At 46.9% G+C, this 24,755-nt stretch overlaps 1 protein-coding gene and 1 long non-coding RNA gene across 3 annotated transcripts in view; both read right to left on the minus strand.

Annotated features, from left to right (window-relative positions):
• Positions 1-538: 538 nt before the first annotated feature.
• Positions 539-9,236, minus strand: LOC139363687 (uncharacterized). The gene is made up of 3 exons (XR_011624413.1): positions 8,971-9,236; positions 8,698-8,770; positions 539-638 (listed from the first exon to the last, which is right to left on the minus strand). It is a non-coding gene; the product is annotated as an uncharacterized lncRNA (long non-coding RNA).
• A 12,354-nt stretch (positions 9,237-21,590) lies between these two features.
• Positions 21,591-24,755, minus strand: part of LOC105480940 (Fas associated factor family member 2) — a 60,575-nt gene continuing 57,410 nt past the window's right edge. For both annotated transcript variants that reach the window (XM_011740145.3, XM_011740144.2), the window contains exon 11: positions 21,591-22,458. In XM_011740145.3, coding sequence (XP_011738447.1) covers positions 22,276-22,458 — 183 coding nt within the window. In that variant the 3' untranslated portion in view covers positions 21,591-22,275. The remainder of the gene's footprint in view (positions 22,459-24,755) is intronic.

A 24,755-nucleotide genomic window follows, 5' to 3' on the forward strand; every position in this document is an offset into this window, starting at 1 on the left:
CCTAGGTGACAGCAGACTGTCTCAAAAAATAAATAGATAAAAATGAATCTCAAGGTAGGTTCTTCTGTCCTGACTGGATCAGGGGGCTCAGGCCTGTCATGAGGAAAACTTGTTTTGTTTTTCCAATGGGAACGAGTCTTACTGTGCTGCCCAGGCTGGTCTCGGAACTCCTGGGTTCAAGCGGTCCTCCCACCTTGGCCTCCCAAAGTGCGAGCCACCGTGCCCGGCCTGCAACCTTGCTTTTCTCTGCGCAGTAGCGCTTGGTAGCCCTTGCTCAGTTTCCTCTAATTTAGCATCACCTTTGGGGATCGAGTGTTGTCAGGCTGACTTTGGTTGTGTGCCCACATCAGATCCGTTTACTGGCCAGGCCTGTGTTCATACTGCCCACCCTTCAACCCCACTGAAACTAGGAAGAATTGTACCCCTTGGACCCAGGTTCAGTGGGGATAGAGTGCCCAGGAGCCATGAAAGAGACCAGCTTGGTGATGAGGAATGTTGGCTGACTTGTTAGCGTGTCACAGCAGTGTGGTCTGGAGCCGGAACAGTGGGCTGGAGTCAGGAGACCTGCGACCTTGTGTCTGTGATGCCACTAACCAGAGCCCTGGTCAGGGCACTTCTCTTTCCAGTCTTTGGATCATCTGCAAAGAGGGGACAAGATCAGTAAAACAGTTCTCTAAGTGTGTTTCTGAGAAAGTCCAGTGAGGCCCTAACAGGGTTTGTGCAAAACAAGAGCTCTGTGGTCGAATAAATGTGGTAAAGTCCATGTCAAAGGTAACAGGAATCTATCGCGGGGCTTCACTGAGGCTTGGCTATGACGATGGACATTGTAAAGCTCCAAGAATCTATACGGTGGCATTTCCCGCATTTGGCTAGTTTGGCCAGGTGGAGGGCTCAGGCTACATTCCCTGGAGCACACTGGTACAAGGTGGACTAGAACAGCGGTAGCACCTGAGCTCCTAGGGCCCCATAGGTCTGAGAAAATTGTAAGATCGGGAAGGTTCCAAGCTTTTTACAGTATTTTGCAAATGCTAAAGAAAAATCACATGATCATGTCGATGCAAAAAAAATTTTGACAAACTTCTACACTCATCCATGATAAAAACTGTCAACAAGCTAGGAATAGAAGCTAACTTCCTCAGCTTGATAAAGAACATCTGCAGAAACCCCTACAGCTTGCATCATACTTAATAGTGAAAGGCTAGAGGCCTCCCCTCTGAGATGGGGACCAGGCAAGGCTGTCTCCTCTCACAACTCCTGTTCAACACTGTACTGGAAGACCCAGCCAGCACAATAAGGCAAGAAAAAGAAATAAAATTAGGGCTGGGCGCGGTGGCTCAAGCCTGTAATCCCAGCACTTTGGGAGGCCGAGACGGGTGGATCACGAGGTCAGGAGATCGAGACCATCCTGGATAACACGGTGAAACCCCATCTCTACTAAGAAATACAAAAAACTAGCCAGGCGAGGTGGTGGGCGCCTGTAGTCCCAGCTACTCGGGAGGCTGAGGCCGGAGAATGGCGTGAACCCGGGAGGCGGAGCTTGCAGTGAGCTGAGATCCGGCCACTGCACTCCAGCCTGGGCTACAGAGCCAGACTCCGTCTCAAAAAAAAAAAAAAAATAAATAAATAATAAAATTAGGCAAATAAATGCCTAATATGTAAGGAAAGGGAGAAATAAAATTCCCAATTTATAGCTGATAGGATGAAAATCTAGGTAGAAAATCTGAAGAATCTACAAAAAACTCCTAGGACTAAATGAGTTCAGGTCACAGGTACAATATCAACATAAAAAAATTAATTGATTCTGCTGGACGCGGTGGTTCACACCTGTAATCCCAGCACTTTGGGAGGTTGAGGCAGGCGGATCGCCTGAGGTCAGGAGTTCAAGACCAGCCTGGCCAACATGGTGAAACCCTGTCTCTACTAAAAATACAAAACTTAGCCAGGCATAGTGGCGGGCGCCTGTACTCACAGCTGCTCGGGAGGCTGAGACAGGAGAATCACTAGAACCCAGGAGGCGGAGGTTGCAGTGAGCCAAGATTGCATCATTGCACTCCAGCCTGGGCGACAAGAGTGAAACTCTGTCTGAAAAAAAAAAAGAAAAAAATTAATTGATTCTATGTACTAGCAACGAACACATGGAAACCGAAATTTAAAACACAATAATACCTTTTTTTTTTTTGAGACAGAGTCTCTGTCACCCAGGCTGGAGTGCAGTGGCATGATCTTGGCTCACTGTAACCTCTGACTCCGAGGTTCAAGTGATTCTCTCACCTCAGCCTCCCAAGTAGCTGGGACCAGAGGCGTGCGCCACCACAGCCTACTAATTTTTTGTATTTTTTTGTAGAGATGGGGTCTCATATTGTTTCCCAGGCTGGTCTTGAACTCCTGAACTTAAGTGATCTGCCTGGCTCAGCCTTCCAAAGTGCTGGGATTACTGGGGTGAGCCACCGCGCCCAGCTTAAAACACAATAACACTATTTCTAATTGCTCAAAGAAAAATGAAATACTTAGGACTAAATCTAACAAAACGTGCAGGACTTGCATGCTGAAAACTACACAACTCTAATGAAAGAAGTCAGACCTAAATACGTGGAAACAAACCATGTACTTGGATTGGACTATTCAACATAGTGAAGGTGGCATGTCTTCTCAATCTGTAGGTTTAATGCAATTCCTATCAAAATCTCAGCAAGGGTTTGTTGTCTGTTTTTTAAGACACAGACATGCATAGGCTGGGCACCGTGGCTCGAGCCTATAATGCCAACACTTTGGTTTTTTGTTGTCATTGTTCTTGTTTGTTTATTTGTTTGTTTGAGATGGAGTCTCACTCTGTCACCCAGGCTGGAGTGCAATGGCACGATCTCAGCTTACTGCAACCTCTGCCTCCCAGGTTCAAGTGATTCTCCTGCCTCAGCCTCCTGAGTAGCTGGGACTACAGGCACACACCGCTACGCCCAGCTGATTTTTTTGTTTGTTTGATTGGTTTTTGCTTTTTTTTGAGACGGAGTCTGGCTCTGTCGCCAGGCTGGAGTGCAGTGGTGTGATCTCAGCTCACTGCAACCTCCGCCTCCTGGGTTCAAGTGATTCTGCCACCTCAGCTTCCCAAGTAGCTGGGACTACAGGCACACGCCACCATGCCCAGCTAATTTTTTTTTTTTTTTTTTTTTTTTTTTTTTTTTTTGAGACGGAGTCTCGCTCTGTCGCCCAGGATGGAGTGCAGTGGCCGGATCTCGGCTCACTGCAAGCGCCGCCTCCTGGGTTCACGCCATTCTCCTGCCTCAGCCTCCCGAGTAGCTGGGACTACAGGCGCCCGCCACCTCGCCCGGCTAGTTTTTTGTATTTTTTAGTAGAGATGGGGTTTCACCCTGTTAGCCAGGATGGTCTCGATCTCCTGACCTGGTGATCCACCCGTCTCAGCCTCCCAAAGTGCTGGGATTACAGGCTTGAGCCACCGCGCCCGGCGCCCAGCTAATTTTTGTATTTTTAGTAAAGACGGGTTTTCACCATGTTGGCCAGGATGGTCTTGATCTCCTGACCTCAGGTGATCCGCCTCCCAAAATGCTGGGATTACAGGCGTAAGCCACTGCGCCCAGCCAATTTTTTGTATTTTTAGTAGAGAGAGGGTTTCACCATGTTGGCCAGGCTGCTCTGAACTCCTAACCTCAAGTGATCCACCTGCCTCGGCCTCCCAGAGTGCTGGGATTACAGGCGTGAGCCACCACGCCTGGCCCTGTTTTTGTGGGTTTGTTGTTGTTGTTGTTGTTGTTGTTGTTGTTTTTCTGAGACAGATTCTCACTCTGTCACCCAGGCTGGAGTGCAGTGGTGCGATCTTGGCTCACTGCAACCTCTGCCTTCCGGGTTCAAGAGATTCTCGTGCCTCAGCCTCCCAAATGGCTGGGACTACAAGTGTGGGCCACCACGCCCAGCTTTTTGTATTTTTAGTAGAGACTAGGTTTCTCTATGTTGTCCAGGCTGGGCATGAACTCCTGGCCTTAAGTGATCCACCCGCCTCGGCCTCCCAAAGTGCTGAGATTACGGGTGTGAGCCACCACGTCTGGCCTAATGCCAACACTTTGGGAGGCAGAGGTGGGAGAATCACTTAAGGCCAGCCTGGCTGGTCTCAAACTGTCTCTACAAGCAAAAAAAAAAAAAAAAAAAAAATACAGATATGCTTATTCTAAAATGTATATGAAAAGGCAAAGGAATGAGAGTAGCTAAAACAATTTTGAAAAACAAGAATAGGTTGGGCGTGGTAGCTCACTCCTGTAATCCCAGCACTTTGGGAGACCGAGGCAGGCAGATCACCTGAGGTCAGGAGTTCAAGACCAGCCTGGCCAACATGGTGAAACCACATCTCTACTAAAAATACAAAAATTAGCCGGGCATGGTAGTGGATGCCTGTAATCCCAGCTACTCAGAAGGCTGAAGCTGCAGAACTGCTTGAACCCAGGAGACGGAGGTTGCAGTGAGCCGAGGTCGTGCCATTGCACTCCGACCTGGGCAACAAAAGCGAAACTCTGTCTCAAAAAAAAAAAAAGAAAGAAAAACAAGAATAGGCTGAGCATGGTGGCTCTTGCCTGTAATCTTTGGGAGGCCAAGGGAGACAGATTGCTTGAGCTCAGGAGTTTGAGATCAGCCTGGGCAACCTATGTGGCAAAATCCCGTCTCTATAAACAAAACAAAACACAAATTAGCCGGGCATGGTGGCACATGTCTGTAGTCCCAGCTACTTGGAAGGCTGAGGCAGGAGAATCACTTGAGGCCAGGTGGTGGAAGTTGCAGTGAGCCAAGATCATGCCACTGCACTCCAGCCTGGGTGACAGAGGCAGACCCTGTCTCAAAAAAAGAAGAAGAAGAAAAAGAGGGAAGAAGAAGAGGAGGAGGAGGAGGAGGAGGAAGAAGGAAGAAGGAGAAGGAGAGGAAGAAGGTGGCAAAAATAAAGTGGGAAGATCAACTGTACTTGATTTTAAGAAGAGAAGAAGAAAGAAGAAGAAGAAAAAGGAGGAGGAGGAGGAGAAGGAGGAGGAGGAGGAGAAGAAGGAGGAGGAGGAGGAGAAGGAGGAAGAGAAGGAGAAGAAAAAAAAATAAAGTGGGAAGATCAACTGTACCTGATGTTAAGACTTATTGTCATCGCTGTATTAGTCAAGACAATGTGGTATTTGCAGAGGACAGAGAAATGCATCAATGGAACAGAATTAAGAACCCAGAAATACACCCACACAAGTATAACCAACTGATTTTTAAACATTCAATGAAGGATAGTCTTTTCAACAAATAAACTCCACAACTTACACAAAAATTAACTTAAAATGGGTCATAGATGTAAAGGTAAAACATAAAATTAGAAAACTTTTAGAAGAAAACGGGTGAAAATCTAGGGCTAGGTGTAAAGGTCTTAGACATGACACCAAAAACAATCCATCAAAGAAAAATCTATAATTGGCCCTTATCAAGATTAAAAACTTTTAATTTGCAGCCACATATCTGACAAATAACTCACATCTCAGATATATAAAAACTCTCAATTTCAACCTGAGAAAGCTGAAAAAAAAAACTCTGAAAAGCCCAAAAGATCAACATACATTTTACTAAAGAGATATTTCATGTACTCACAAAAATACGTTCCACACCTTTAACATTGCAAAAATGTAAATTAAGACACAACGAGGAATTTTTTACACACCTATTAAAAGAACTAAAATAAAAAATACTGACTATTGGCCGGGCATGGTGACTCATGCCTGTAATCCCAGCACTTTGGGAGCCCGAGGCAGGAGGATCATTTGAGTCAGGAGTCCAAGACCAGCCTGGCCAACATGATGAAACCCCGTCTCTAGTAAAAATACAAAAATTAAGGCTGGGCACGGTGGCTCATGCCTGTAATCACAGCACTTTGGGAGGCCGAGGCCAATGGATCACCTGAGGTCGGGAGTTCAAGGTCAGCCTGACCAACGTGGAGAAACCCCGTCTCTACTAAAAATACAAAATTAGCCGGGCGTGGTTGCACATGCCTGTAATCCCAGCTACTCAGGAGGCTGAGGCAACAAGAATTGCTTGAACCAGGGAGGCAGACGTTATGGTGAGCCGAGATCGCACCACTGCACTCCAGCCTGGGCAACAAGAGCAAAACTCTGTCTCAAAAAATAAAAAATAAAAAAAATTATCCAGGCATGGTGGCACCTGACTGTAGTCCCAGCTACTTAGGAGGCTGAGGCAGGAGAATCGCTTGTACCCAGGAGACGGAGATTGCAGTGAACCAAGATTATGCCACTGCACTCCAGCCTGGGGTACAAAGCAAGACTCCATTTCAAAAAAAAAAAAAAAATAGGGGGTGGGAAGAGGGTGGCATGACTTTTTTTTTTTTTTTTTTTTTGAGATGAAGTCTCGCTCTGTGGCCCAGGCTGGAGTGCAGTGGCGTGATCTTGGCTCACTGCGAGCTCCGCCTCCCAGGTTCATGCCATTCTCCAGCCTCAGCCTCGTGGGTAGCTGGGACTACAGGCGCCGGGCACCACACCCGGCTAATTTTTTGTATTTTTAGTAGACATAGGGTTTCACTGTGTTCGCCAGGATGGTCTTGATCTCCTGACCTCGTGATCCACCCGTCTCGGCCTCCCAAAGTGCTGGGATTACAGGCATGAGCCACCGCACCCGGCAAGGGTGGCATGATTTTTAAAGAGGCAGCATAAGTAAGATGTTTGCACTGATGGAACAGATCTGTATCTTGATCATAGTGTGGGCTACACACATCCACATGTGATGAAATTTATAGAACTACACACACACCACACACACACACACACACACACACAAATAGGTGCATGTAAAACTAGTAAAATCTGTACATTGTAACAATGCCAATTTTCTGGTTTTAAACAAGATGCTGCCATTTGAGGGAAACTAAGGGTACATAGGTCCTTTCTGTAATGTTTTTGCAATGTCCTATGAATCTTAAATTATTTCAAAATTGTAAAAAGGTCATTTGTGCCAAACCATTCATTCAGCAGAACTGGCCAAGTGCCTCTGCCCAGGCCGGGCACTATCCTGGGCATTGGGACTACTCCAGTGGACAAGATGGAGCTGCTGTCTCCAGGAAACTGGCCCTCCCAAAGGACAGTGGGACAAAATGGAAGTCAGCAATTATTTCAGAGCACAACAAGGGCTATGAAGGAAAAGTAACAAGCCACAGAGGATCTGTGGACCCTGACGTAGGAGTGGCCTCTCAGAGGAAGCAACCTGGAGATGAGTGAGGCCTGAGTGGTGGGAAGGAGCCAGTCAGGAGAAGAGCATTCCACACAGCACACAGAATGAGCAAGGCAGAGGCAGGGCGGTGCTTGAGCGGGAGCTGGAGGGAGCTGGGAGCTGGTGAGGTGGCAGAGGGGGCAGGAGCAGGGCCAGGTCCCAGGGCCTCACAAACCCTCGCATTTCATTTGCATCTTGGCATCCAGAGTTGAGGTGTTTATTATATTCTGTTTCTATTTGGAGAAAACGAGGCTTAGAACGGCCTGGGTCTAGGCCCAGCTAGAAAATGGGAGTATCAGGTAGTTCTGTAGTCCCCATTCCTGCATTCCCCAAGTCAGAGAATCTACTTTTGGAAAGCCTGCATGGAGGCCCCCCGGCTTGGTTGGCCTCTGCACCTCGGAGGCCCCTGTTCAGCCTATCCCCCCTGCTTCCTGGGAGCTCCAGGTGTGCCCTCCCTTCCTGCCACCTCCATTGCCACTGCCACTGCCCTGCCACAATAGGAAGCGGAAGGCCTCTGACCCTTAGAGGGCTCTTTGAGGGGCCATCAGCAACAGAATATGTTGTTCCTTTATTGAATGAGGAGACTGAAGTCAGACTGGATCCAGTCCTGAATTTAAATCTCCTTTGCCATTTCAGAGGAAGGTGAAGGCTCTCAAAGGGTAAGTTTGCAAGCTGGACTCTCCCTCGTCTCCCATCTTCTCCAGCCTCCCTGCGGGAGGGATGGAGGTGGTGGAAGAACCAGTATCCCAATCTAGTCACACTTTGTCAGTTCCCACCTCTCTCTCCTCCCTTCCAGCCATGCTCCAACCCTTGTGGCTCCCCAGTGTCCGTTCCAGCATGCAGGGCGTGTGCTTCCTCTGCCCGGGGACACTCACACTCTTTGTCCTGCCGTGCTGCCATCTCACCCCTGCGGGACCCTTCTGCTTTCTTTCTCTTTTTCCTTCTTTCCTTTTTAGAGGTAGGGTCTTGCTTTGTCACCCAGGCTGGAGTGCAGTGGCGCAATCATAGCTCACTGCAGCCTTGACCTCCCAGGCTCAAGCCATCCTCCCGCCTCAGTCTCCCAAAGTGCTGGGCTTCCAGGTGTGTGCCACTATGCCTGGGCTCTTCTGTTTTCTTGACAGTAAAACTGTTATTACCTTCCTTCTAGTTCCCATTGAAGAAACAGAGGCTCAGAGAGGGAAGATGACTTCCCCAAGGTCACAGAACCAACAAACAGCAGAGCTGGGATTCAGACCCAGGTCATCTGCCCCTGCACCTTCCGCCCTTTCATCACCTGTGTTGCCTCAAATGCCTTAACGTGTCTTCTCCTCCTGGCAAGCATGCTCCTTTCTCACAGCCCAGTGCAAATGTCCTCTCCTCAAGCGAGTTGCCCTGACCCCTCCCTCAATCCTGAGCAGCTGCGCTTCCACTCTGGGCTCCACTGCACACCTGCAGGTGGCTCTTCTCTGTGCATCTCACCTGTCAGGATGGATCCCGCTGACTGCCCGCGTTCGCTAGACCGAAGGCCATCATGTTTGCCATGTTCCCAGACCTAGCAAGAGGGCAAGGACACAGCGGGCATCAGAGAGTATCACCTGAATAGGTGACTGAGTAAGCGAGTAAGCGAGTAAGTGAGTGCACTGCTGGGACAGAAAGTGTGTGCGGAGCTGACTCCACCCCTGGGCCCAGGTGCCCTTACACAGGCCCTGCCCTCTCTTTCCAGTGCCCCAGTGTAGTGAAATGACCTGTTACCTGTCCCGTTTCTGATTATTTTTTGTGTAACGATGACTCCTTACACCCCTCCTCACTGCAGATCAGACAAGCTGGTTCACATCCGTAGGCCTCTGCTGCTGTTTCTACCTGAGATGAAGGCTCTGGAGAAAGGGCACCCTGGAGAGACCCTCATGTTGAAGACTCGTGGCTGATCAGTGCCCAGCATGCTGTCAGGTCTGCCCAGGGGTAAGTGCCAAAGTCCAGCTTGGCTAGATGTTAGCCACATTTGCATAGCATGGATTTATTTTAGCATATCTATAAACATTTTCTGTAATTTTCTTTTTTTTTTTTTTTTTGAGACAGAGTATCACTCTGTCACCCAGGCTCGAGTGCAGTGGTACAATCTTGGCTCACTGCAACCTCTGCCTCCTGGGTTCCAGCAATTCTCCTGCCTCAGCCTCTCGAGTACCTAGGATTACAGGTGCCTGCACCATAGCCCGCTAATTTTTTATTTTTAGTAGAGACGGGGTTTCACCATGTTGGCCAGGCTGGCCTTGACCTTCTGACCTCAGGTGATCCACCCGCCTCGGACTACCAAAGTGCTGGGATTACAGGCATGAGCAACCGAGTCCAGCCCACATTTTCTGTTATTTTAACCAAAGTATATCCATGAAAAAAGCTGGAAGCTGGCCGGGCACGGTGGCTCACTCCTGTGATCCCAGCACTTTGGGAGGCCAAGGCAGGCAAATCACCTGATGTCAGGAGTTCAAGACCAGCCTGGCCAACATGGTGAAACCTCGTCTCTACTAAAAATACAAAAATTAGCTGGGTGTGGTGCAGGCACCTGTAATCCCAGCTACTTGGGAGGCTGAGGCAGGAGAATTGCTTGAACCTAGGAGGCGGAGGTTGCAGGTGAGCTGAGATCGCACTGCTGTACTCCAGCCTGGATGACAGAGCAAGACTCTGTCTCAAAAACAAACAAACAAACAAACAACAACAACAAAAAAAAAACTGGAAGCAAATATGCCAAAATATTAATCATTTTGGATGGTAGGAATAATGGTTATTTTTTCTTTATACTTTTCTGCAATTCTTTCTTTTCTCCTTTTTTTTATTTTTTTATTTTTGAGACAGAGTCTCGCTCTGTCACCCAGGCTAGAGTTCAGTGGCACTATCTCAGCACACTGCAACCTCCGCCTTCCAGGTTCAAGCGATTCTCCTGCCTCAGCCTCCCGAGCTAGGATTACAGGCATGCGCCACCACACCCATCTAATTTTTTGTATTTTTAGTATTAACGGGGTTTCATCATGTTGGCCAGGCTGGTCTCGAACTTCTGAGCTCAAGTGATCCACCTGCCTCAGCCTCCCGAAGTGCTGAGATTACTGGTGTGCGCCACCGCGCCCAGCCCTCTTTTTTCTTTTTAGAGACAGGGTCTTGCTCTGTTGACCAGGCTGCAGTGCAGTGGTGCTCACTGCAGCTTCAAACTCCCAAGCTCAGGCAATCCTCCTGGCCAGGCACAGTGGCTCTTGCCTATAATCTCAGTACTTTGGGAGGCCAAAGCGGGCGGATTACTTGAGGTCAGGAGTTCAAGACCAGCCTGGCCAACATGGTGAAACTCTGTCTCTACTAAAAATACAAAAATTAGCTGGATGTGGTGGCAGGCACCTGTAGTCCCAGCTACTCGGGAGGCTGATTCAGGAGAATGACTTGAACCTGGGAGGCAGAGGTTGCAGTGAGTGGAGATCACACCACTACACTCCAGCCTGGGTGACAGGGTGAGACTCCATCTCAGAAAAAAGAAAAAAATAAAAAATCAATTATCCTCTTCAGCCCTCTGAGTAGCTGGTTAGTATAGGCACAAGCCACCATACTTGGCTTTTTTTTTTTTTTTTTTGAGGTGGAGTTATGCTCTTGTTGCCTAGGCTGGAGTGCAATGGTGTGATCCTGGCTCACTGCAACCTCCGCCTCCCAGGTTCAAATGATTCTCCTTCCTGCCTCAGCCTCCCGATTAGCTGGGATTACAGGCATGCACCACCACGCCTGGCTAACTTTGTATTTTTAGTAGAGAAGGGGTTTCTCCATGTTGATCAGGCTGGTCTCAAACTCCCGACCTCAGGTGATCCGCCAGCCTAGGCCTCCCAGAGTGCTGGGATTACAGGCATGAGCCACCACTCCTGGCCTTACTTGGGTAATTTTAAAAAAAAGAAAAAAAATGTGTAGAGACGGGGTCTCACCATGTTGCCCAGGTTTGTCTCGAATGCCTGGGCTCGAGTGATCCTCCCACCTCAGCCTACCAAAGCACTAGATTTATAGGTGTGAGCCACCACACCTGGCTTGTCTACAACTTTTTAATAAAGCTCTGCCCTTTTTTTTTTTTTTGAGATGGAGTCTTACTCTGTCGCGCAGGCTGGAGTATAGAGGCACAATCTTGGTTCACTGCAACCTCCGCCTCCCAGGTTCAAGCAGTTCTCTGCCTCAGCCTCCCGAATAGCTGGGATTACAGGTACCCACCAGCATACCCGGCTAATTTTTGTATTTTTAGTAGAGACAGGGTTTCACCATCTTGGCCAGGCTGGTCTTGAACTCTTGACCTCGTGATCCACTCACCTCAGCCTCCCAAAGTGCTGGGATTACAGGCGTAAGCCACTGCACCCGGCCAGGTATTTCTTTTTAGCAATGAAAACAGACTTACACACCTCCCTTCTAATCCCTATGGTGACAGAAATACCTATAATCCACATCTGATAAAGCCCTTCACTGGCCCTTGGGGCAAAATGTGAATTCCTTAACCTAGTTCACACAGTCTGACCTCAAACTTGTGGGAACAGAGACAGGGGGACTTACTCTGTGTTGGGTACCAGCTGGAGAACTTTTACATTCAGAGAAGTTTTGTAAGAAGCCAATGAAGATGGTAATTAGGAGGTCACAGGTGACCATAAGAGATGGTCAGTGGAGACGAAAGTTCAATTACAGGAGGCTTAGGAGGAAGTGGAGGCTGGCTGTGTAAACCATCCTGGCAGCAACTTGTGGGTAAACTGGGATTGAAGTTTTGTAAGGGAGGGGACTCCAAACATTTTTAGAGAGAAGATAAAGAGATCCAAGTGGTTTAGAAGGGGATGATTGTTGGTGAAGGTTCTGAACATGGTGACAGGTGGGAGGCTGAGCACATACTCATACACTGCTGGCAGGAGGAGAAATGACTTCTCTGGACTACAGTTTGGAGATAACACAAACATTAAAAAGAAGAAAAACTTTTATCCCTTTTTGACTAAGCAGTTCTAGGATTATTATTTTTTTCTCCTGAGGAAACTAGCATGGATGTTCACATTCAGGTATGGGGATGTTTATCAATTTACTATTTTAGAAAAGAGAAAAAAAGTTTAGCATGTCACAAGATAATTTTCATCAATATATGGTACATCCATTTAGTGAAATGCTGTACAGCTATTTAAAAAGACACAGAAGAGGCCGGGCACGGTGGCTCACGCCTGTAATCCCAGCACTTTGGGAGGCCAACGAGGACAGATCACCTGAGGTCAGGAGTTTGAGACGAGCCTGACCAACATGGCGAAACCTCATCTCTACTAAAAATACATCTTTACTAAAAATACAAAAATTAGCTGGTCATGGTGGTGGGCACCTGTAATCCCAGCTACTTGGGAGGCTGAGGCAGGAGAATCACTTGAATCCGGGAGGCGGAGGCTGCAGTGAGCCAAGATCGCGCCACTGCACTTCAGCCTGGGCGACAGAGTGAGACTCTAAATAAATAAATAAATAAGATACAGAAGAATGTGTGAACTTGAAGTAATACACTATTTATATTATATCCCATTTCTGTCTCATTCTGTCACCCAGGCTAGAGTATAATTGCATGATCTTGACTCATTGCAACCTCTGCCTGCTGGGCTAAATTGATCCTCCCACCTCACCCTCTTGAGTAGCTGGGGTCACAGGCCTGTGCCACCATGCCCAGCTAATTTTTGTATTTTTTAGTAGAGTCTGGGTTTTGCCATGTTGCCCACACTGGTCTCAAACTCCTGGCCTTAAGTGATCCACCCGCCTTAGCCTCCCAAAGTACTAGAATTACAGGCATGAGCCACTGTGTCCTGATTGAAAAGTTTTTATATGCAATGAAAAGTCTAGAAAGATAAACATCAGAATATTAACAGTGGAGACCGGGCACAGTGGCTCACGCCTGTAATCCCAGCGCTTTGGGAGGCCAAGGTGGGTGGATAACTTGAGGTCAGGAGTTCGAGACCAGCCTGACCAACATAGTGAAACCCTGTCTCTACTAAAACCACAAAAAATTAGTTGGGCGTGGTGGCAGGCGCCTGTAATCCCAGCTACTCGGGAGGCTAAGGCAGGATAATCACTTGAACCCAGGAGGCAGAGGTTGCAGTGAGCCGAGATCGTGCCACTACACCCCAGCCTGGGCAACAGAGTGAGGCTTTGTCTTAAAAAAAAAAAAAAAAAAAAAAAAGAATATTAACAATGGACATTCCTGGCCAGTGTGGCATTACGAATTTTTCCTTGTCTTTTTCGTTTCTTTGCATTTTCTAAGTTTTCCTACATGAAAAGAAATTAAACTCAACCAGGAAAACAGTTGATAAACCACCCCCCCTACCCCTGCAACACACACACACACACACACACACACGCACACGCACACGCACACAGTTTAGTAAGAACAGGCAACCTGGCAACAGTGAGATCCTATTTCTACAAGACAATTTTAAAAATTAGCTGGGCATGGTGGTGCCTAGCTACTTAGGAGGCTGAGGCAGGAGCATCACTTGAGCCTAGGAGTTCGAGGCTGCAGTGAGCCATGATAATGCCACGGCACTCCAGCCTGGGTGACAGAGTAAGACCCTATCTCAAACAAAAAACAAAAAACAAAACAAATAAAAGGAGGCCGGGCGTGGTGGCTCACACCTGTAATCCCAGCACTTTGGGAGGCTGAGGCAGGCGGATCACGAGGTCAGGAGATCGAGACCATCCTGGCTAACATGGTGAAAACCCCGTCTCTACTAAAAATACAAAAAATTAGCTGGGCATGGTGGTGGATGCCTATAGTCCCAGCTACTTGGGAGGCTGAGGCAGGAGAATAGCGTGAACCCGGGAGGTGCAGCTTGCAGTGAGCTGAGATCGAGCCATTGCACTCCAGCCTGGGCGACACAGCAAGACTCTGTCTCAAAATAAATAAATAACATAAAAATAAAAAAATATAGAGGAGGAGCAGGCAAAACAATGGTGAAGAGAAGTTAGAAGAATGATCTCTGAAGGCACTATTGACTGAGCAGGCTCCCAGAGGAACTTTCCAGGGGGATGGAGGTATTCTGCATCTTGATTTTGGTGCATACATAGTTAAAAAATTATCAAGCTGTGGATTTAAAATTTGGGCATTTTACTGTTTGTAAAGTATGTTTCATTAAAAATATACATCCACAAGACAAAAGGGAAAGAGGAAGTAGGTAACATCACTAAACAACTTTTTTTTCTTTTGAGACAAGGTCTTGCTCTGTTGCCCAGGCTGGAGTGCAGTGGCGCAGTCATGACCCATTGCAACCTCTACCTCCCAGGCTCAAGCCATCCTCCCACTTCAGCCTCCTGAGTAGCTGGCACCACAGGCACATGCCACCATGGCCAGCTAATTTTTCCATTTTTTATGGAGACAGGGTTTTGCCATGTTGGCCAGACTGGTCTCAGACTCCTGAGCTCAAGCAGTCTTCCCACCTTGGCTTCCCAAAGTGCTAGGATTACAGGCGTGAGCCACCACACACAGCCCACAAAACAATTTTGAGGTGAAAAAGGAAGATAAAGTTCTGTGATGTCAATTTCTTTCAGGAGGCGTGCTCTCATAGTAATGAGCTTAGAATGAGGATGCAGGTGGGCTTGGATTTGGGAAAACTGGACATGCTGGAGCCATTCCTATGTGGCAGTGGTGCAGGAAGTATCCTAGAGCCGGATTCAAGGAATGGCCACCAACATTCAGGGCTCCCAAGTTTGCTCTGATATATGCTGAGGTTCTCCAGCTTGAAGAGTAGGAGAGAAATCAAACAGTTGAGTTTACTTCAGAATTGTGGCAGTCAGTACTGGCTTGTGAGGGAGACAGGAATGAAGGCAAGGAGGTTCTAGTAGGAAGAACTGAGGCAACTGCAGAGGGACAGAATGGCTTTGCAAACAGATCAGGGACAGCGGGAGCTGGAGAGAGAAAGGCTGTGCTCGCAGGGAGTGGTGCTGAGGTCTTGAGGGCAAAGCAGTTCCAAGTGAGGCATGGCCCCGCTGGGAGAGGACTGGGAGGGAAGCAAGCTAACACTGACTAAGCAGCCCAATGCTCAATGCCAGGCACTCCAGTCATCAGCTCACTTAAACAGCACCCCAACTTTACAAGGATGTGCTATTGTAATATTTATGGGTGAGGAAACAGGTTCCAAGGTCAACAAATATCATTGTCAGCAAGCAGCAGAACAACTTCAAATCTAGATTTGACTCTGAAGTCTCCACCACACTTTAACACAAGTTAAATCAGAAACAGTAGAACCGGAATTTCAGGGAATCCATGTATGCAGATGTGGGAGTCATCTAGGCTGCCAGTGGAGGCAAAAATACCTGTTGTTTTGAGTCAGACTTTCAATAAACATAAAAATAAAAAAGGAAAAAAATATCAGTTGCCAACTTCTGGAGAATGGCTAGTAATAGCAAGCAGAACAGGACAAAGTCGTACAAGCAGATGGCATGCTCTTCAGCACTGTCCTTCAAGACCACGCACCAAAGTGGCAGAAAAGAAATACAGATCCTGGCCGGTGGCTCATGCTTGTAACCCTAGCACTTTGGGAGGCTGAGGCTGGTGGATCACAAGGTCAAGGGATTGAGACCATCCTGGCCAACATGGTGAAACCCTATCTCTACTAAAAATACAAAAATTAGTTGAGCGTGGTGGCATGCGCCTGTAGTCCCAGCTACTCGGGAGGCTGAGGCAGGAGAATTACTTGAACCCGGCAGGTGGAGGTTGCAGTGAGGTGAGATCATGCCACTGCCCTCTGGCCTGGGCAACAAAGTGAGACTCCATCTTAAAAAAAAAAAAAAAAAAAAAAAAAAAAAAAAGGAAAGAAATGCAGATCCTGCCTCCTGGTGTCAAGATTCATGGGAAAATTAGCGACCTTTGCTTAAGGGTTTTTTCAAGTGGCATCTTCAAGGGAAAACCAGGTTTCAGTTAAAGGGGAAGAAACCTGGGAGTTTTGGGGCATCACTCTGTTAGCGAGGACAGACAGTGCAGTGGCCGAGCTTATAGGCGTGAGGGACCCTGGGGGCCCAAGGCTCCATCAGGGTAAAAGTGCACATGGAGCTCTGCCTGCCACGCCAGAGAGAGGTGTGAAGAAAAAAAATGCCAGGCACTCAGCCACTTCTAGGGTAAATCTTCAGTAGTAAGCTACAACTGTTTTGAAAACAGCAACAGGAGGTATTCCAAACACCTACTACGTGCCAGGCGTTCTGCAACAGCAATTCATTTCAACTTCACAGCAACGCCACAATCAACCCTATTTTACAGATGAAAAGTAGGTCTACGGAGTTAAAGCCAGTCACTTGGCCATGGTCATGGCCAGAGCCAGGATTTAAAACCAAATGTTGGCTGGGCGCAGTGGCTCACACCTGTAATCCCAGCACTTTGGGAGGCTGAGGCAGGCAGATCACTTGAGGTCAGAGGATCGAAACCAGCCTAGCCAAATGGTGAAACTCCATCTCTACTAAAATTACAAAAATTAGCCAGGTGTGGTGGCACATGCCTGTAATCCTAGCTACTCGGGAGGATAAGGCAGGAGAATTGCTTGAACCCGGGAGGCAAAGGTTGCAGTGAGCCGAGATTGTACCACTGCACTCCAGCCTGGGCGATGGAGCAAAGACTCCATCTCAAAAAAAAAAAAAAAAAAAAAAAAAGTGTAATCTGGCATTGGAGTGTTGAGTCCTCTGATTCTGTTCTCTGATAGCAAAACTTTATGGGGTTTTTTTGGGATAGAGTTTCATTCCTGTTGCTCAGGCTGGAGTGTAATGGTGCAATCTTGGCTCACTGCAACCTCTGCCTCCTGGGTTCAAGCGATTCTCCTGCCTCAGCCTCCCAAGTAGCTGGGATTATAGGCATGCACCACCATGCCCAGCTAAAACTTTTATACTTAGTTTCTTTTATTTTTTTGAGACAGAGTCTCACTCTGTCACCCAGGCTGGAGTGCAGTGGCGAGATTTCGGCTCACTGCAACCTCTGCCTCCTGGGTTCAAGCGATTGCCTCTTGAGTAGCTGGGACTACAGGCATGTGTCACCACGCCCGGGTAATTTTTTTTATTTTTTAGTGGAGATGGGGTTTCACCATGTTGGCTAGGCTGGTCTGGAACTCCTGACCTCAGGTGATCTGCCCGCCTCAGCCTCCCAAAGTGCTAGGATTACAGTCGTTAACCACCACAATTGATTTTAAGTTTCAAAATCAATTGTGAAATGTTTTAGTGGCTTCTCACCTTATGTAAATAAACTCTTGCACACTTATTAAACTGAGCAATAGAATTCTAGTTTACACTTAATGCACATTAAAAAAATGAGGGTCCCAAATCTTTGGCTAGGAACAGGGGGACAACTCTGAAGGTACCAAGAATCTGTATCCACAAAAGTGAGTATCTGCACAGGAGAAAGGCAGAGAACTGAGGCTTAAATTTCCTCTCAGAAATGAAAACATGAGGCTGGGTGCAGTGGCTTATGCCTGTAATTCCAGCACTTTGGGAGCCTGAGGCGGGCGGATCACGAAGTCAGCAGTTAGAGACTAGCCTGGCCAACATGGTGAAACCCCATCTCTACTAAAAATACAAAAATTAGCCAGGAGTGGTGTCGCGTGCCTGTAATCCCAGCTAGTCGGGAACCTGAGGCAGGAGAATCGCTTGAAACCGGGAGGCGGAGGTTGCAGTGTAAGCTGAGACCATGCCACTGCACTCCAGCCTGGGCAACAGAGCCAGACTCTATAAAAAAAAAAAAAAAAAAAAAAAAAAAAAAAAGTGGCCGGGCACGGTGGTTTACGCAGGTAATCCCAGCACTTTGGGAGGCCGAAGCGGGCGGATCACGAGGTCAGGAGATCGAGACCATCCTGGCTAACACGGTGAAACCTCGTCTCTACTAAAAATACAAAAAATTAGCCGGGGGTGGTGGCGGACGCCTGTGGTCCCAGCTACTCGGGAGGCTGAGGCAGGAGAGTGGCGTGAACCCGGGAGGTGGAGCTTGCAGTGAGCCGAGATCGTGCCACTGCACTCCAGCCTGGGCGACAGAGCAAGACTCCGTCTCAAAAAATAAATAAATAAAAAATAAAAACATGAGCAAAAGTACCTAGGAGAATGCCAATCATCCAGAATCTGTAAGATAAGAAGAGACTTTTTTTCTTTTTTTTTTGAGACGGAGTCTTGCTCTGTCCCCCAGGCTGGAGTGCAGCGGCCGCATCTCAGCTCACTGCAAGCTCCGCCTCCCGGGTTCACGCCATTCTCCTGCCTCAGCCTCCCGAGTAGCTGGGACTACAGGCGCCCACCACCTCGCCCGGCTAGTTTTTTGTATTTTTTTAGTAGAGACGGGGTTTCACCGTGTTAGCCAGGATGGTCTCGATCTCCTGACCTCGTGATCCGCCCGTCTCGGCCTCCCAAAGTGCTGGGATTACAGGCTTGAGCCACTGCACACGGCCAGAAGAGGCTTCTTCTAGCCACTGCTTTGCAAGGACACAAGTTGGTTCCAACAGAAGTGACAAATTCCTTAAGAAAGTAAGTTACTGCAAGAAAATACTCACAAAATACACTCCCATAGAAGGGGAAGAAACACTTAATGACATCTTTGTATCAAGAGCCTCATATACATTTACTTAATTGAATCTATAAACCTATTCTGAGGTGAATGGCATTATCTTCATTTATAGTTGGGGAAATTCAAGTTCAGGGAAGCTACAGAAATTGCCCGAGGTTGCAAACCTGAGAAACCAGAGCCCAAATCTGAACCCAGGCCTGTCTGCTCTCTCTCCATCATACTAAGTTGCTATTTTTCCACAGGGATACAACAGAAAAGACCTAACTCCATCCTTCTCTTTGACTCTCCCTTCCTTGGCAATGCCACACCATGCTGTTCCTTTCCGGTGTTTTTCAACCTCTCCTTCAGACATAGAAAATTATCTACCACATCTGTCCTACACAGAAAGACCCACAGCGTGTTATGAAATTTTTGTTATAAAACATTTAATGTTAACCTACAATACAATGTAAACTTTTATGAAAAAAATTTTAAGTACACTAGATTTCTTCAGTAAATTATCACATGACTATTCAGGCGCAGTACAAGTTGGGGCACTGCATCCTTTGTGGATGGATTTCCGTTGCTGCGTTCCTCACAAGTCCTAAAAAACCAGTTGTAGAGTGGAGCTCCTTGTTCAAGCACCAGATGATGATGCCCCTGATTTTGCATTCTGGGGGTTATCACTCCTTCTCAGTCATTTTCTGAAACTCTTTGCTTGGCCTTGGCACCATTAGCAATTTTCACAACTGCTCAGTTGAAGGTTCTAGGTTCTTTTTAGCTTAGTTTTTAAAAGGTAAGTGTTATCCTCTGGCCATCTCTTATTCAAATATCATGGCGGAGGCAAGCAAGGAGAAAGAAGTATTTGCTAGAGGAAATTCTGCAGAAGTGGAAGAAAAGATCAGAAGGGCTCCACGGAGGGTATAAATATTCAACGGACTCCAATCGGGTGTCTGCTTGGTCACTTCCCATGGCTATTCAGCTGAATCTACAACTGCAGTCTTCGGAGTGCAGAACAAAACTTGAAACAAGTGCTTTTAGTTGATCGCTTGCCATTTGGAAACAACAGCTGAAATATCCCAGAGGTGATGTGGAAACAAGCGCAAATGCTTGCAGATCATCGGCTTCTCAGTGTCTTCTCCCTTGCAGGTCCCGTCAAAATCCCAAAAGCCCTTAGGAGTGACACAGATTGTACTGGCATTAAGTGACAGAATGTGCAGCCTGTGTTTGACTTAGGAGGAAAGGAAATGGCATGAAGGCAGCAGCACTAGGGTCAGCAAGAAGACCGGTCTAGGGTCTCAGTAAAGCAGAACTGTTTCAAATGGGACTAGACAGGGGCATGTGCTTCTGGTGAAGCCTCTTGAAACCTGAAGTAAATGGGTAGGCCACCCCAACAGTTGTACTGACGTGAAGGAGACCCTTCTTAATATTCTGGCAGCTGACTTCCTTCACTGTTATCAAAAGGCAAGAGGCATAAAGTGCACACTGTAGAGTAAGATGAGACTGAATTATGACGGGAAAAAATCGTAACTTCCCCGAAGAGGTGTGGACAAGATCCCTATATAGTGTACCTAGCCTCACAAAGGTTCTTAATACCCTCCTGTGTGCTGCCAGGGAAAACCTGTGAATTCCAGACGGGGAGGAAGGCTCTGACTTCAGTGGGAAAATTCCTCGGCATGGTTGTCGGCAGGAAAGTTGCACGTAAGGTTATCCTCAAGTGGAGAACATGGGTTATCCTGCTGTTCAGTCCAGATACACTTCATTGACAATAGTCAGATGGTGAGTCCCACTCGTCTGGCCTTGGGAGAGCAGAAAACCAAGTGGAAGAACAACAGGTAGCCAGGGACAGAGTTAAATTTTCCGAGAGATGGTGTTCTAGACAGCTACGCCAAGGCCACTGGCAATTTCTCAGGCTCTCCAGGTTAATTTCTGTGGGGTGCCTTACTCTGTCATATGGGATTTACCCCCAACAACTCAGGACTGCAGTGGATAGTAACCATATAATTGCTACCAAAAACAGTGGTCCTTAGGTTTTAGTTAAGCAAGAGAGAAAGCCTTGAGACTACAACTCTACCAAGTTATGCTTTATGTTGATCTGAACCCCCATCCTCACAGCATACTAGGAACTGCAGTAACGTCAGTTGGTTGCAGTGGTACGAGCCTGCACCAGTCTAGCTACAGAACACTTTGGAATACTTGTCAGAGCGCACTGGCATCTGTTAATACATGGCCTGACCCATGTACCCATTACCATAAACTGAACCACAGACGAGATATCCAGAGGTTAAAAAAAAACCCTATTACTTCAACAGAGCAATAGAGAGAAAGGATAAAAGCTGCCTCCAGAAGGTGGCTGCATCAGAAACGAAAATGTGCCTTCCAAGAGATTACACAGGCTGGGAGTTCTGTCTTGGCTCCCTTCAAGGCCTCTGGTGCTTTCTATCCTTAAAACAATAATACACTTCCACTGAGACAGGCAGGGCACTCTCCTGTGGTTCTGCTGGCTCCACCACAGGCCCTGCTAGTCCTTTGGAAAGGCACCAGGCTTGGCAATTCAGGAAAGCCCAGGGCTGGGAGGAGCAGCATGCACATGTCAGAAGAGGAATGAAGAGCTGCTATCCTTTGGTTCGGACCCCATAACCACCACCTGGTACAGACTCCAAGGAAAAGCTGCAGTTGTGTGTAAAGATGAGTTCCACCACATACATAGGTGTATCTACATATACAGCCTTTGCAGGGTCACAGACCCAGATTTCCTCCTACTGCTCCAAGTGGGGTGCACAGGTGGTAAGAAAGGACAGCAAGAGCTGGACCAAAAAGAATGACCTCTCTGGGAACATGAGAGGGACAATGGCAGAAATAAGCACAAACCAGCCCAGGGCACTTTTATTACACTATTGTGGGCTAAGGAGCCCAGGGCATAAACTCATGGGTTTAAAGAATTGGCTCTTTATCAAATAAAGGAAAAAAAAAATACACCTATGTCAGCCTCATTCCTTTGGTCATTACAAAACAGAAACAAAAGTTATTGAAAAATTGTGGGCAGTTCAAGGAACATCTCTGCTTCTCTGCTTTCTCTTCCCTCTCTTCCCCAGAGGCAGGAGAAGCAAGTCCTCAGGAGATGCTGCAAGTAGCTGGTTGATGGAGGTTTTTCACTTTTATTTTCCATAAAAGCAAGAATGAATGAGAACTAGTGGGAATGTCCCCTTCCCAGCTGGGACGATGGATGGGTTGAAGGTGAAGAGTCTCTGTTCACTGGAAGGTGCGTGCACAGAGGCCATAGGAAGGGTGGGCTTGCCGAGTGGGTACGTTTGTTGCTAACCTTGCGCGCACACACACAGGTTGTGACTCTTGCGGGCAGCATGGTTTCTGATCCTTCCTAAGGATGCAGCAGTCTTTTAAAAAAAATATTGTATTATAATAATAATAATAATATGAATTTCTCTCTCTCTCTCTTTTTTTTTTTTCTGCTTTGTTGTCGTCGTTTTCTTTTTTCCCTATTTCATTTAGGGACTGGGGTAGGAGGGGAGAGGAAGAAAAAAATGTCATTCGTCAGTTAGGTCCTGAACAAAAAGAACTTCTGTGTGGCTGAGTCCGGCTTCCTGTAGCGTAGGGGGATTGGGCCACTCCTCTGAAGGGATGCAGGGCAGCACTCGCCTGGGAAAATTGGCTTCAATCTGAAACTTTTCAGGGCTTTCCTTCAAGGAGAATAAGAAGTCGTGGATTACCTGCAGAGGTCATATAGAAGAAGGGCGGTGAGAAAAAGAGAAACACACACACACACACACACACACACAACTCTGAAGTCAAATATCCCCCAACTCTCCCCAGGATGACTCTAGATGAAAGAATCACATGACACTGGAATTCTAGATCTTTTCATTCCCCACAGCATATGCATGGGGCAGCCCTTTTAAAAGAAATCACACAAACCCAACACTAGTCCTACTCTGAATTCATCTGTCTCTTCTGTGACGTGTCTGATAAAATGCTAACTTAGAAATCATCACAAAGTTACAGAAAAGTTGGAAGTATAGGACACAGAATTTTTTTCTTTAAATCAGTTGAGAGTGAAGTGCCAACTGTAAGACACATGGCCTCAAGTATTCTGAGGTGATCACAGACTCACAGGACAATCTTCTATATAACCACAACTTGGCTCTCAAAATCAGGAAATGTAACTGACACATTATTTCTATAATATAATATATTATCATTCAGACCCTATTCAAGTTTTGCCAATTATCTTTTACATAATAGCAAAAGGATCCAGTTTTTTTTTTTTTTTTTTTTTTTTGAGACGGAGTCTCACTTCTGTCGCCCAGGCTGGAGTGCAGTGGCACGATCTCAGCTCACTGCAAGCTCCGCCTCCCAGGTTCACGCCATTCTCCTGCCTCAGCCTCCCGAGTAGCTGGGACTACAGGCACCTGCCACTATGCCCGGCTAATTTTTTTGTATTTTTAGTAGAGACGGGGTTTCACCGTGTTAGTCAGGATGGTCTCGATCTTCTGACCTCGTGATCTGCCTGTCTTGGCCTCCCAAAGTGCAGGGATTACAGGCATGAGCCACTGCACCCAGCCAAGGATCCAGTTTTAAGCCCATCAATCAACGTGTGGATAAAGAAACTGTAGTATATATATATACACGATGGAATACTTCTCAGTCATAAAAAGGAATGAATTAACGGCATTCACAGCGACCTTGATGAAAGTGGACACTATTATTCTAAGTGAAGTAACTAGAAATGGAAAACCAAACATTGTATGTCCTCACTGATATGTGGGAGCTAAGCTATGAGGATACAAAGGCAAAAGAATGATACAAGGGACTTTGGGGACTTGGGGGAAAGAGTGGGAAGGGGCGAGGGATAAAAGACTACAAATAGGGTATAGTGTATACTGCTTGGGTGATGGGTGCACCAAAATCTCACAAATCCCACTAAATAACTTCCTCATGTAACAAAACACCACCTGTTCCCCAATAACCTATGGACAAAAAAATACAATAAAATAAACATGTTGCACCTCATATGAATCTCCTCTCTGTGGGAATGCCCTCCTTACCCTGCTCTGGCTCTGACAAGGTACAGGTAAAATCCTCAGTGAGAAGGGAGGCAGGATCAGGAGAGTCCATGATGCTAAAATTTAAACTGTGTGTGAGATGCCCCACAGGCCACTGCCATCTCTCCCTCTCTCTGCTCTGTGGCCCCTCCATCTAGCATTCTACTTCTAACAACAATTCTGCCAGCCTCTTTCAGATCAACCCCAAAGATGACGAACGTGTCATTCAAGTTATTTTTCCTTTTTGGGAGGAATCTATTCTTATTTTCTTTTTGATACACCTCTCACAATGATGAATTCTCTGGGTTTTATTTCCCTCTGTGTAAAGCAGCCCTTTATTTCTTAAACTTAGCTCTTTAGGGACTTCCCCCCCACCCGACAGGTCTCGCTCTGTCACCCAGGCTGGAGTGCAGTGGCACAAACACAACTCACTGCAGCCTCGACCTCTCAGGTTCAAGCAATCCCCCTGTCTCAGCCTCCCAAGTAAGTGGGATCACACATGTGCAACACCATGCCTGGTTAGTTTTTAAAAATTTCTGTAGAGACAGAGTCTTGTCCTGTTGCCCTCCTGAGGGATTTTTAAAGGGCTATAATCCAGAATTTAAGCAGTAAATCCATGTTCCTCTTATCTAATCCATTCCTGATTTTATAAACTTCTCATATTTTAGTCTATCAGCCCCACTCATTTTCAGTTTCCTTCTCTCTTTGCAATTCCCACTAACGTTCACTCTTTCTTAAGATGCATCAATTAGACTTACACCAAGTATTCTTGATATGAAACCAATATGGGTTTGATACAAGAGTGAAAAAAAAAAAAACTTTTTTTTTTTTTTTTTTTGAGATGGAGTCTTGCTCTGTTGCCCAGGCTGGAGTGCAGTGGGAGGATCTCGGCTCACTGCAACTTCTGCCTCCCGGGCTCTAGCGATTTTCCTGCCTCAGCCTCCCGAGCAGCTGGGACTACAGGC

Source organism: Macaca nemestrina, chromosome 6 (assembly GCF_043159975.1).
Source record: "Macaca nemestrina isolate mMacNem1 chromosome 6, mMacNem.hap1, whole genome shotgun sequence".
In the NCBI taxonomy this organism is placed as follows: domain Eukaryota; kingdom Metazoa; phylum Chordata; class Mammalia; order Primates; family Cercopithecidae; genus Macaca; species Macaca nemestrina.